A 14,825-nucleotide genomic window follows, 5' to 3' on the forward strand; every position below is an offset into this window, starting at 1 on the left:
AGGCTAATTTTCAAAAGCCAAAAATGCAGAATAAAAAAAAGTCAGATAAACAGTAAATAATGTTCTTTTTAGGACAATATTATAGGGTGCTAGAAACAGTATACAGTACTTAGCCAAATCAAAATAATCATGTCTGCAGTTATTTAAACCCAATCATTTATTAGTTTAATCAAAACATATTCATGATAACTAAGTAATGCATAATATAATATTTAAATTTTATAGTTCTTATAATCTGGAACATAGTTTGCTTTTCCTTCCCAAACATTGTGAAAGTTCAATGACAAGTCTATCAAGAGACAACAAACAACAGAGCTGAAGAAAAACTATTTTTTGAAAAAAAAATAGAGGTAAAATAACGTATAAGGCAGTGGCAGTCTCAGCCTTTGAAAGTTTATACGGCATCTGCAGCAATAGTGATGGCACAGACATAATTGCAAAGAAGTGCAATGGTGTTTATTACGAGGAACTGTGTCCTCAAAGTCTACACCCAACAAAAACCACTGTGAAAAACTAACCAAAGTGTGTGGGGGGGAACACAAAACTATAATACAAGAATATATATATATTGATTTAAAAAAAGAGTTTGTTGTAGGCAGCTCCTGCTCTACACTGCTACCAATCTCCTACTATCTCAAAGAACTCCTTTTCTAAGTTATACTCCTCCCCCTAGAATATTCCACTATAAAGCTAAAAAGAATTCTACAAAATAATAATTCTGATACATGCCTTTCTCCAGTAAATACACAATTAAAAAATTAACATATTATTAACAAAAATAAAATGTCATTCATTACTCCTGTACATAAATATTTTAAAGAAAATACTAATCGATCCACCCATGCGCCACCCTGGCTACTTAGCCAGCCCCTGTTGCCATGTCAAGGTTTGGGTCTTACATGTTGTGGGAGAAACCATTTTGCTGGTGAGAAATCAAAACAAGGTATTTATTTGAAACACACAAGTTAAACACCAATTTAGTTCATTTCGCTTATAAAACAAAGAAAAGCAGGTGTTTGGTTTGAGTTAATGTTTAGTTCTGACCATACATGAACAACCTTACTTTACTCTGTGCGTACACCCACAGAGCAAGCAAAGCATACCCCGAATTCCAGACTAGGTAAAGTTTGTTTACATTTGAAACCAGATTTATCGCCTTTGTTTAGAAAGTGAAATGTTTGCGTATGTCTATGTGTATACTTGTGTATAGCTCACGAGTGCCAGGTGATCTGTAAACTGAGTCTCCAGTCACAGGCAGTTTGAACCTGAGCAACAGTTTCCAAAATGTGATCATGCTAATTAACTCTCAGATGAGGAGTTCAGTTCACCACTTTTTGTAGAATATGAATATTTTGAAGTGGGGAAAGGATCTTTGGTCTTTGGAGAGATACAGCAGTATTTAGTGTTGCCATCTAACGCTTTAGGAGCATAGGTTGGAATTTAAGCTGGGGTGCTTTCTTTGGAGTTTGTATGCTCTCCCTGTGTTCCTATCAAGGTGTTGATGAGTTATCCAGGTCCTCTCCACCTCCTAAACACACGATGGTACTGGGCTCTAATGGGCTATCCCAAATGATCCAATCCACGACAGAAAAGAGTAGGATTCCTTTCTGCCCTGCATTGTCCAATTGGTGATAACTAAAAACCTTAAAAATTTACTTATTGTTACATTTCTAAAGGAAAGAAAAAAGCTCAGCTTTTCCAACTCATGAAAAAACTCACATGCTCTACTGCTTCTGAGGTAACATTAGTTTCCCAAAGGACTACAGAGCCAACAACATCTATGCAAAAGTTGTATTAATCCCCTGTTGTTTCTGTGTCTGTATGCTGCAGTTTAATCTCCTTGACTCCACATAGGGTTTTCATATTGTGAGGGTAGCAGGCAGTTTCCTAATATACCTTGGATGCTTTTACAGCGTCTCACTGCTGACTCATCTCCTTGAGAAGCAAAGCTCCCTGCTGTACTGGGGTCAGGTGAGGTAATAAACTTGACTACACAAATCACTGCTACTGTACAGCCTGCAGAATACAAATGGGATCCTCCAGGCCGGACATTCAAGCACTGCACTCCTGTTATTGCAATGTCAGGGGTGAAAAAATGCATAAACAGTATCATATTATATACTGATCTGTACTTACAATTTGAGATAGACTTTTTTTCTTTTTTAAATAAAATATACAAAGAATCACCTAGATTAATATTAAAAGTGATGGCAATCTACTGTACATCATTCATGGGGTAAATTATTTTCACTGTAGTCTCAAACGTTAAGGAATGAGGTCTGATCAGCATCGTTTTCACAATATTATTGTTATTAAAGCCTTCATGGTGCTATTGCAGATGTAGAATTGACACTACCTGTTTTAGACAACACAAAAATTGCCCACAGATCATCATGGCACAGTTCTATTAGTTCTGCTTGTTTAGTGCTGCAAAGCTGGTTTTTCATAATTTCCCTCCACACCCCCTCCTAGTAATGTTTTTCTTTATATTTGTTCCTCAGTGGCTCCAAACGTGTGTTTTTCTTATGTTGGGGGCAATAAATGAAAACCATAACTAACAGCTTGCTTTGTTTTGCTTCTCCAGGAGCACCAAGAATTTCATCAGGAGCACTTACAGTAGGTGTAATAGCAGTGCTTTTGAACGGATTACAAGCTTCAGAAAACAAGGTTATCAGGATGCATTTGGGATGAGATGGACGCAGGGCTCAGAACAATCCACGAAGACGTCTTTGTACAAGAATCTGTAATGGACTATCAGCACCCACTGCAGTAACTAAACATGGCAGAGTTACAGTATGTACTGTACAAGTATGTTACACTACAGGACAGGGCTCACACCAATACTATATGTCATATCCCTTTCTGACTTGTGGACTGTAGTTTTCCTCCCACTGCTACAAAACATCAACACTCTTAAAATATGCATAACTTATGAGTGCATATGATACTCTGGCACATTAGCACTGCAATTAGTATCTTCTTTCAAGTGATACACACGCTGCAAATCATATATATCAGTTTATACCACAGTTTTACTGGGTATGAAAGGAACTGAACAAAGCTTTCTTTCTGTACGAAAGTAAACGCAACAGCAGGTTGAAACATATTTCACGAGCTGCTACTATATTACTAAAAAAAGTAGGAAAAATATTTTTTCCAGAAAACTTAAGATTTGCATATGCTAAAATATTACTGAGGCAAGGGGAAACTTGTAAAGTTTACACTCTCATATTAAATCCATTCCTGCGCTTCATTGGACGGTTTTGGTTCAAGATGGTCTATTTCTGTCCCTAAAAAGGAAGTTGGTTATTTCAGCTTTCTGGTCATGAACAATCTTGTTATTGAGGATTTCTGAGCAATGTTTTTTTTTTCAAGTTTGGAGTAGCAACCAAAGGGAAAAAAAAGCAAATTAAAAGTGCTTGTGTTACAACGGAAAAAAAAAACCCATAGCAAACAGCAAGCTGTTCTGTCCCAGCTGAGTAAAGACACAGAGTTACTAAAATAAAATGTACGCTGCAGATTAAAAATATATTAAGGACCTTAGCTCCTGTTTAAGAATGAAAGCTACTTGTGGTCAAAGCACATTCACCATACTAATGCACTCTTATTATGGATAAGTTGGCTGAGAGCCACTGGGGGCGGATGGGTTGGAGTTGTCCTTGGCGTGCAGTATAACGGCAACCCCTTGCCTGGTGGCTGTGAGCCCACAGTGCTGGGAGCTGTATCACTTTTCCATTCAATGAAAACTCTGCTGTGGGCACTGTGGTATCACTGTGAGAATAAGAAGTAGATGGTTTGGACAGCACACCCTTTGCAGAAAAATGGTGCACAGAGTTTTTATGGCTCATGTAAGCTACAAGGCTCATTCATACAGTAGCAGCAAGAGCAGGCATGGTGATCAGTGGCCATTCCAAAAACTGGAAAGCACAAAATAAAAAGTGATTGGCAATTACAGTTAAAAATGATTAATAACTACAGTTTACAAATATGTATTACACATGAATGATGTAAATGTACTGTAAACTGTTATTTTTACAAATTATACAGTTTTAAATGGCAAATAAATTTGCAGTGGGCAGTAAAAATTTCCCTGTGTTTTCCAACATTACCCTGGCTTTTTGTTCAATGTTGCCTATAGTTTTTCACAAGCCACCTCTGTGCATTTTTACAGTTTATTGTTACACTACATCAATGCTGTCTATACCTTTTCATACTGTATGTTAAGTACAGTATACTGTACATGTATTAAGTCATCAAGAATCCAACACAAGAAGCCACCAGCCCAGCCCTTTTATTACAACGCATACTGTAAGTTTGACAAAAATGGAAACATTACCTTCCACAGCTCTTTTGAAGAAAACCTTGCAGCTGCCACAAGTAACGACCCCATAATGGCATCCGGATGCTTCATCCCCACAGACCAAACACACCTTTGCAGGGGCAGAGGAACCGGAAGAGGAATTTCTTATCGACGAGCTGCAAACAAATCACAGAAGCACAATTCACTTTCAGCTCTTGTGAGCACAATAATCCGAATTATTTCTGTACTTGTCAAATTTCCAAAGGGTTGAATTTGCTGGTACTTACCCCCAGAAAACAATTTTTTGTTTATATACATTCTTCTTTGTCCAAATTTGTTTATTGGATACTCATTTAACAGACACATCCAACAGAATATAGAAAATAATATAGGATTAACCCACTGGTAACTGACCCACCAAGTTTATAGTAATATGTAAGAAATCCTCTCAAATAGAAATTATGGTTACTTTAATAATTTAAGTGATTCATTTACTAACATTTCAAACATAAATTTAAATTGTGGCGTGCTGTTTTTCAGTGGACTGTATTCGACTTATCCCATAGTGGGACAGCAAAGGACTAGCAGGTTGAGAAAGATCAATAGGTACTGTATCTGAATATACTATCTTCAAAATGGAAGTTAAGGTCTAAAATGTTTTCAGCTTTTGCTTTTGGATTGTTGATAAAAAAAACAACTTCCAATTGAGTTTTGTCCCCTTAATGATATCTTTTTTAAAATGTCTAAGTATATATTTTATTTCAGAACTGCACACTCAAAATAACAAGCATTTGTGTCAAATAAGGGCACATTTAACATTTTAAGTTCGCCACATAATTTGAGGCACACAACCACAGAGTTTGCGACTCAATCAATCAATGCAATCAGAGCTTTGGCTTATCAGCAAAACAGTCCACAGTATGAATGTGACTCTTCGGAAGGGATTTTCATCAAAGCACAAAAAGAAAATTTTAATTTCCAATAAATATTTTAAAAATTAAACCTACATGGATAATGTCACCCTTATTGAGGCATGAACTGTCCAACTTCTCTAACATTTTATCTTTTCATTTGTGATCTTCCTGGTTTCATGTGATTTTCTCTATCTCTCAACAGCAGCGCAGAAGAATCACCTTTTGAATGAAGCCTTGCTAAGCTACCAGATTTTAATGTGGAAAACAAAGTCTAAAAGTAGAACCAGGACATCAGATCTCAAAACCAAGCTACAGCGGCAGGAAGGAGAGACTGGGAAGGTGAGCTGTCCAGCTCTCATTGCTCAGTGCCCCTCCCTGAATCATTCAGAAATAAACTGTGACAAACTTGGAAGAAGAAAATGTCTCTATGTTAAATCTGCCCACAATGACGGTGCTAATCTTAACTTTCTTCTTTTCAGATATTTCCTCTAAAACTCTTAACTGTTTGATTTTTTTTCTAATTACTTTAGTATTGCTTTAATGATAGAGATTCATTAAACACATTTCACTATATACTGTACATTTACTATTGCTGATTTTTCCACACCACAATATATAGTATATTTGCAATATACAGTATGATTCAACAAAATGATGACCAAAGGAATTGCAGGGTTAGTTTCAGATAAAAGAATTTCTCTTCTAAAAAAGGCTAGCTGGAAATGTGCCTTACTGAGCTTTCCCTGCCATTTAAGTATTCCCAGCCAGTCTTAGTCTTACCTTGCTCCTAAAATTCAAAGGCCTTTGAATGCTTAATGGAATGGACATATAGGCCCAAATATAATAAGAATCCAAATATGTCAACTTCAGAAGGTCCTGCTACTTCATGAAATTAAAAAATATATATATCCACAATTCTACGTGCTTTAGTGGAAATTGACATATATCACCCTTTAAATAAACCAAATAAGATCCTACAGGGTTCACTTTACACTATAGGAACCATAACTGTGTAGCATTTGATTATTTCTAGAATTTTTGATCATACTGCTCTGCGCCAGTGCAGGTTATTTTTAATTTTTAGTGTACAGTGAATAAACATTGCATCTCTAAATTATGATATCCATCCCTAGACAGATATGAACAGGTATATAGCACACTAGGAGTCATATGCAAATCTGATTTAAATTATAGTACTCTATTTTGAGATACTGTATTCTAGTCTGAATGCAACCCACAACATAGTACAAATGCAACACGATCCACAACAATTCAATTTCCAACAATGCCACACCACTTTTAAACATCTGACTACTTTAATCTTATTTAGGAGTGAAAAAAGAAACACTTGTTTCAGTGGGTGACTGAAACAAACTTCCCATCCATGTAGCTGAAACAGATTCCCTTAGATTCTTTAGGAAGTACCTTGGCATGATTCTTAAATTTTGGATCTACCAGTGACTTCTCATTTACAGTATATTCCTGTTATGATGCCGCATAGGGACGCGCCTTCAAAGTTGTGATTTTTACCTGTGGTTTCTTTGGCTTTTTTTAAGCTTCCCCCTACCTAGAATACTGACATGCAGCTCACAGATTACCAGCAATCACTGGAGTAGGCATCTTCTGCAGACTCTGCTCCAGTCAGAATAAGTAGAGCGCCGAAGGAAGAGATGGTGATGACAAGGAGCAGAATCTAACTCCTTCAGGTCACCACAACCCAAGCTGAATATGTTCCCTGGCTGAAGGTTTTACTTGTTTTACTGCTACAGTTTCAGGTTAGGCTGAAGACCTGCCGCTAGATAACCAGTTTTCTACCATAGAGCAAGCTGTTTTTGTTTTCCAGCATTAGAGCTGGAAACCCACAGTGGTGGGTTATTTTCCCAGCTAGGCAGCTATAACAGTTGCTGCTTATTTTTCTCCCCAGGAACCTGCTTGAAGAACCATTTTTTCTGCCATAGCGCAACCCTATTGTAAATAATAATTATTTCATTTAAATCTTGTGTGTGGGGTATGTCGGTGCTTGGGGCCCATCCTAGAACCTGTGTCCCTGTTATGGGCTGCCAACAAATACAAATACAAAAATTACATTACATGTCAATGACAAGTGTGAATGAAAACCCCACATGAAATGCAATTGTAAATTTTACTTTTGATCAAGGACCGATTCATTTTCTTGTCATTTTAAGCAATATATTGTAACCCAGAGTGTACAGAACCCTTTAAGATGAGCAAAACTTTTTTGGTGTTGTCAGGTTCAAAACATTTATATTGCACTATCTAGTATACTGCTGCAGATCTATGAAATCAATACCAAGCACTGTTAATGGCGTCCCAACAGACTACAGAAAATAATTTCAAGTGTTTTTCAACTTAGTGAACCAACTGTAAGATGAAATTGCTGTATTGCCTGAGTCTTACCGTAGGAAAGAAATGTACTAGTAGTAATATCATTCCAAAGAATATCTCATATTCTGCTTTTTTCTTCATTTTCACCATATTTTTCTAAAATACTGTAAAATTAACTACAATTCTTGGGATAGTTCAGGATTCCTCTTACACTTATAAAAATACAATTTCTAGAAGGCATACTGTACATGTCAAATAATTGTGTATTTGTTGAAGAAAATCAAACCATTTACACTATCAAGACTTGTCATACAGACAAGAAAGAAAACCACTAACCATACAGGTGACACACTGCAGTTACTCTGTAAAACTGGTTTGTTTTATCTGGAAAAAATGTTTTATCTGGAAAAAAAAAAGAGGATTGCACTAATTTAATTTAAATTGAACATGGAATCAAAATTACATAAATGAGGGCAACATTTGTATCCCTTAGATCACTTACTGTACGATTGTAAAGTGTGTAATTGCAGAGTCACAAAATACATTCAAAGCATCTTCAGTGAATATTTTTCTATTTAATGTCTGATAAGTATATACAGTGAAAAGCTTCAGGACAGTGAAGTGAGATTATTTTCACATACACCTGTATATAATTATGGGGCATATGGTATATAATTTAGAAATACAATCATGCAGTGCTGCTTAATCTGTTAATTGTTAAGTAAAGTTGTTATCTGCTTGCAATCTGAGAACACAGTCTCCTTTTTGCACACCTTGTTACCTCCTAGGTACAAAAAGTCAAATGTTTCTGAGTTTCTGTTTATTATCATGTTATTCCATTCTCTGGACTAAAGCAAAGTAAAATCACCTTCAAAGCTCATGAACCCTTGGCAATATATTAAGTGTGTGGATGTATCTTTTCTTGTATGACCATATAGATCAGACATACCCGTACATATACAGTATATGGCTTGCAAAACTATTACACAATTAGTTGAACGACCTCTGTCTGTGTGCGATAATAGTGGTTCATGTGATATCAGAATAAATATTCACTACCTATTGTACACCATATCTGTAATATTCCTCAGTGAATTTCAGGCAAAGATTTAGGCATATGGACTAAAAGACTTTTAAAACAACACAGGGATAAAGTTAAGATCATAAATCTGGACAAGGGTATACACACATTTCAAAGACCCTTAATATCTCTTTGAGCATGGTCATTAAGTCAGTCATTAAGCTGATGATGATACTGTAAGTGAAAGACACAGAGACACTGGTTAGATCAGGCTGTCCTTTCAAACTGAGCAGCCAGATTAGGAGGAAACTGGTGAGGGATGCCACCATGAGGCCAACGGCAACTTTGAAAGAGTAATAAAGTTCAGTGGCAAAGACGGGAGAAAATGTCCATATGGGTAAACAATATCCCAGCCACTCTACAAAGGGGTCTTGTATAAAACTGAAAAAAAAAAACAACAACTTGAATTCAACATGGCAACTAAGCACCTACAGTAAGTAATCCTGTAAACATGTGGCAAAAGGTTTTGTGGTCAGAGAAGATAAAATTAGAACTTTCTGGTCTAAAAGGAAAAGTGTCACATCTGACACAAGCTCAGTAAAGTGCATCACTTATTCAACACAATCCCTACTGTCGAGCATGATGGTGGCAGCAATATGTTATAGTTTTGTTGGTCATCAGAAGGGACTGGGAAGCTCATCAAGACTGATGGAAAGGAGCTGGAGTGATGGAACAAAGTGCTGGTGGCTTCATAAAATAGATTTGCAGCTGTAATTGCTACCAAAGGTGCTTCCACCAATTTTTAAGTTTATGGGTTTGAATACTTATGCAATCAACATCACATGTCATTTTTTCTCTTTAGTTTTTGCTGACACACACTGTAACGCATCGTGTTCAGTTTAAGCAGGATTAAGGTTTTGAAGAAAATAAAAAATGTGTATGCATCATGTTGCAATTTCATAAAATGGGACACCACGGAAAGGTATGAATTCTATAGCAGGGAACTGAATTTTATTTTCTATAATAACCTCTTTGCAAACAGAAATCATAATAATGTCTTAAAATAATTAGAAGAAGCCTGGAAGATATCATTATACCAGATAATTTTGGATTTATTTTAAAGCAAAAATCAAAACATTTCACAGTGTTGACACACATTAACCTACGTGCTGCCATTATGGTTTAATGTTAACATGCACTTAACTTTATCAGTCATCTATCTGCCAGCTGTGATTGTTTATACAGATCATCAACGTTGCCTATGGCATGTGTTAATTAACCAACCTTGGTGCCAGAAACAGCTCAGCTTAGAACTTGCCAAGCAACTATCATTCAAGTAGTACAGGGTAACAGTTAGCTACAGATGCTTCTATTTTGTGGAAACACTGAATTACTATATTTTATGTTATGTTTATTAAATACAAACAAATAAGAAGGGGCCATGCAGCCCATATACCTACCTTGTTTGGTGTCTAGAAGCTAACTGATCCTGTGCATGCTTTAATGCTTGATACTATTCTCTGAAGGACTAGAAGCTGGGTTGCACAGACATTTGTGGAGATGATGAAGACAAACTGTGTCTTCATCTCATGATGTCTTGTGAGATCTGGCATAGATTGTAAAGTACAAACACCCGTACATACCCACTCACACACATGATTATACTCGGCTGTGTTTCCTTAATATTGTCACTGTCATTTATCTTTTGTCTATGTAGAGTTATGCAATTGTATTGTCCTCTGCCCTAATTTTTTAGATTTGCCATATACAGACTCATACTCTGCGTGGGCTGAAATAATGTCTCCTCCTGTAGCATTTGGGGGTGCCAGAGCTGGGGCTGAGCTTGTGTTCTGAGAACCAGTGCCCTTGGAGGTAAGCCTTTTTTTTATTTCGGTCTCAGTTTTTGCTAAAGGCTCGGACTTTCTCTAAGATGCGTTTCTCAGAATATTGAAGTTTTTGCTTGCTAGGCAGGAGCTCAGCTTTGAGAATTTATTTAATAAAAAATCTCAGTACCTTCCAAATATCTTTCTAATAAAACCTTTCAGCCTTAATGATACTCCCTGATGCTGCCACAGGCAGCTTATCACTTGAACCAAGAGTGCAGCCTTTGGTCTGTCATAAAGTCATGGTACTCCACTCTCCACTGCTGAAAACCAGCCCACAACTACAGCAGTTGCAACAAAGTGCCAAGCTGTACTGCTAAAAGGCAAAGACCTTGATAAGCATCTTCCTTACTTCAGCCATTCCTCAGGTGCAATGGAACCCAAATTGAATTACTGAGACAGGTTGAGAGCTTTCAGATTTAAATGCTCTTCCATCTCGTGATTCTCATGTACAGGATTTGTCTTCCCTTCCGCTATCTAAGAGTGTATGTATCATAAAATATGGTACAGGAAAGCCAGGAAAAATGTTTTTTTAATCTCCGTGATGATACTGCTGCGGATGATTAGTATTAGCATCGTAACCACCCACCAAATTTACATATTTAACAAATTTACAAATACACCAAATGTATTCCCACACAAAGTAATATTCACAGATTAAAGTACATTCTGTAACATTACATAGTCACTTACAGTATGTGGACTTAACTGTGTAATTCCTGCTTTTGTAATGTTGAATGTTATTAATTTTAAATGTCAACATTTTTATAATTGAATACAGTATATTTCACATGAAATCACACCCAATAAGAACATGTGCTTAGAAATGTTCAAGGAAAAGACAGTCATAAGGAGCTTTGGCAAAGGGTCAACCATCAGGCTGTAGTGAAGACCCTCATGCAGACTGAAGAGCTAACTAAGGGGTCGCTTTGCAAAGCTGGAAATGTGGTACATTCCTGACTTTAACATCTTTAACAATGGTAAAGTAAAAATCATTTACAGTATATACTTTACATCAACTGTTCGAAAATACACTTTCCTCAAGAAAGGTTGTAAGTGAGAGAGGGCATCAGCTCAATTTGGTTATTTGGCTCCTGTAGCTTAATGTTTTAAAAAATATATTTCAAAATGCAACTCGCAAAGTCAGAAGTTGGTTCCAGCCCAATATAATCTGTAATGTAAAAAAAGCTAAATGTTTCGTCTGTATAGCCTTCTGCAGGTGTACAATCTGACATTGTTTGTGGAAGGCTACAGAAGTAAAAGCTCCTGCTTAATTTACTGCAATATAAACGATAAATCAGCATATTCAAATAAAAATTTTAAACATGTACATTCAGAAAATGCACAGTATATTCAGGCTGTGGACAATAAAATTGCAATACCAATGTAAAGTCACAATTGGGCCACTTCCTGCACCAGTATGGCTGTAGCATAGAGTCTACCAGATGTCTAGAATTCTGCAGGAGAGATGTAGCAGTATTCTTCCATGAGAAAGTCAATTAATCCATGCCTGGTTGCTAAAGGTGGAAAATGATGCCCTGGGTGTCATTTTAAAATATCCCGTTTATGGTCTGGTGATTGAGAAGGTCATGACATGTGGATCACATCACGTGTCATACCTATTTAGCAATTGGACCACACAAGCTCTGTGGATTGTTATCCTGGAAGACATGGGGTGAAGATGATAAGGGTTAAGCAGCTGTTAATTGCTGTTCAGCAGCAATTATCAATGACCTTGCCCTTTAAGGAAAACACTGCACCCAAACCACCCCAAGAAAATGCACTGCACAATATTACAGAGGCACCAGAATCTTTTACTTTTGGAACCAGGCACTTCAGGCTGAGTTCTTTAGGTTGGCGTCCCATGTGCATTTTGTTTTTCGAGAACATGGTGAAGTATGATTCACCTGACCACATCACGCTTCTCCACTGCTCAGTAGTCCATTGCTTGTGCTCTTTTCACCACTAGAGTTACAAATGTACATTGCCAGATGTGATGAGTGGTTTGGCATGACTTAGTTATATACAGTTAAAAACAGCAGACTGTTTTTGATTGAACTTGCTGCTCACTCCCCAAATTTAAATTAGTTTGTTTTGCCTTGCACTTTGAATTAATGCACATGCAGTACTGTATATCACAATCCTAGAGCATGTACCCACTATTGCCCTTTGCTGATGATGTCCTTCCCTCAAAGTTCATTACTGACATCACCTTTGACACCACTGCTAGTGAAATATCAGCAACTTGAGCTATCTCGGTTACTGAAGCTCCTGTCCAATGGCCCAACATTCACCCCTCTTTTTAAGTCACTGAGGTCTCCTCTTGCAGTCATGCTAGTCATTATTATAGACAATCAGGCCTGTCCAGCATTTTTATATATGATGCTATGCATGCTAGGATGTAATTTGCTTAATGAACGCAAGAGCCACACGCCCTTTCTTCAGATATACTTATCCTCCCTCATTTACCCAGGTGTTTTCCCGGGTTTTTCTACACTATCTGTAAGTAATACTTATTTTAATATTAAGTACCTGGCAAAGAAATGAAAGTTTAATTTATAAAAATATACTGAAAAAATCATTAAGCGCAAATTTTCACATCAAAACAAAACACATGCCTTGGCAATAACAGTCAGAGTAATGTAACATTTGAAATCTTCTGGCATAAATTAAAAAGTAATGTGTACCACACACAAACTTGCTGTTGGACAGATGTTCCATCTCAAAATGGCAAACATGGCACATAGACTAAATTATACATAGACAGTAGGTGCATACTTGCAGTTTTTCAAATCCTGAATGCTCCACCCACATCTATATATTTAGAAAGTGACTGAATACTTTCAGTTATCCACTGGTGAAATGTAGAAGAATTCCCTATTTAAATACTGATCAGTGCTTGAGGTCAGATTCCAAGAGTTTTATTTGTTTATTGAATGTACAGAACAACAGTTGCTGTTTTTGGCTCAGTGTTATTCCCAGCCCTGTTAAATCAATCTATTTTACAGTGGAGTACAAGAGAAAATGGGACTGAGCCAAAGGTCATCTGAACACTGGAGAAATATTTGAATACTTGGCTCTTAAGTGAACCACAAGCATGCTGCATGGGATTAAAACAAGAAGAACTTAAATGAACTTTAACATATGTACCTATTCTAATAGTATGAGATGACAGCTAAGAATAAGTATAGCATTCCTCAACATATGATAAAACAGCGATTTCCATTATAGTGTGTGAAAATAGAAAAAAGAATTCTTTGACACAAACGTCAAGAAAAATAAAGTCACACATACAGTAGGTCAAAAGTAAGATATTATATGTAATTAACTATTTTCACATTCTTATTTAACTTAGGTTTTAACAGATAGTTTGTCACTGTCAAAAAACAATAATGGTATACTTTACCACCCCCGAATGAAAGAACCTAGTCGAGATCAGGAAGATGCTGAAGATTCATATTTTTGACAGAAGCATTTATCTTACAAGAAAAAATGCAGGTCCTTTAAGGGTGAAGACACAATGAAGCATAAAAATACTAGGGATTTAAACAGAACATGAAGAAAACACCAGGGGGTCTAGCCTTCACATTAACTGCCTTACTGTAGCTGGACCCTGACTGACGAAGATGAGCCATACTGTACCTGCATTCTCATGCCAGTTGATCAGTCAGTAAGGCAGCTCATGAGAGCAGCACTCCGGTTATGCAGATTAATTAGCCATAACCTGTATTTACACAATCCCTTATTGGGTACTTGAAAGTGTAATGAGAAATGTGTGGATTTTTCAACATTAAGAAACTTTGATGAATGAAACATTAATGAAAATAATTTTTAAAAATGCACAACTATTTGCGGTAGTTACACTGTACGGTGACACAGTGCCTCTCAGCATTGTGGTCTTGGGTTCATGGGGTGCTATCTGCAAGGAGATTGCATGTTCTCCCTATCTGTTCACATGGGTTTCCCTCAGTACTCTGGTTTCCTCCCACAGTCCAAAGCCATACTAATAGCTTAACTGGCTTCTGGGAAACCCGGCCCTGGTGTATGTGTCTGAGTGTGGCTCTGTGATGATCTAGGATCCTGTCCACAGTGTATTTCTCCTTTCACCCAGTGCTTCAGGTCCCCCACTTCCCAGAATTGGATGAAGGATGGATAATTATTTGTAACGACCTTACTGAGTAGTAAATCTTCAAGGGCCTTCTCACCGACCACTGCAATAGTGTGGAGAAGGGAGATTTGAATCCCGGCAGCAGCACTTACAATGCTGCAATGTTTCCAGGGTCATCTTGCTTTGTCTGTCCTCAGGCTTCCACTTGTGCTCTGCTGTTACCTTCACTGGCAGTATGAAAGAGTAAGCAGCC

At 37.1% G+C, this 14,825-nt stretch overlaps 1 protein-coding gene across 4 annotated transcripts in view; it reads right to left on the reverse strand.

The window, feature by feature from the left end:
• nr3c2 (nuclear receptor subfamily 3, group C, member 2) overlaps positions 1-14,825 on the reverse strand; it is a 157,548-nt gene that overhangs the window by 60,429 nt on the left and 82,294 nt on the right. For all 4 annotated transcript variants that reach the window (XM_088633156.1, XM_088633159.1, XM_088633157.1 and 1 more), the window contains one exon: positions 4,337-4,476. In XM_088633156.1, coding sequence (XP_088489282.1) covers positions 4,337-4,476 — 140 coding nt within the window. The remainder of the gene's footprint in view (positions 1-4,336; positions 4,477-14,825) is intronic.

Source organism: Lepisosteus platostomus, chromosome 1 (genome assembly GCF_059453375.1).
Source record: "Lepisosteus platostomus isolate fLepPlt1 chromosome 1, fLepPlt1.hap1, whole genome shotgun sequence".
Classification (NCBI taxonomy): domain Eukaryota; kingdom Metazoa; phylum Chordata; class Actinopteri; order Semionotiformes; family Lepisosteidae; genus Lepisosteus; species Lepisosteus platostomus.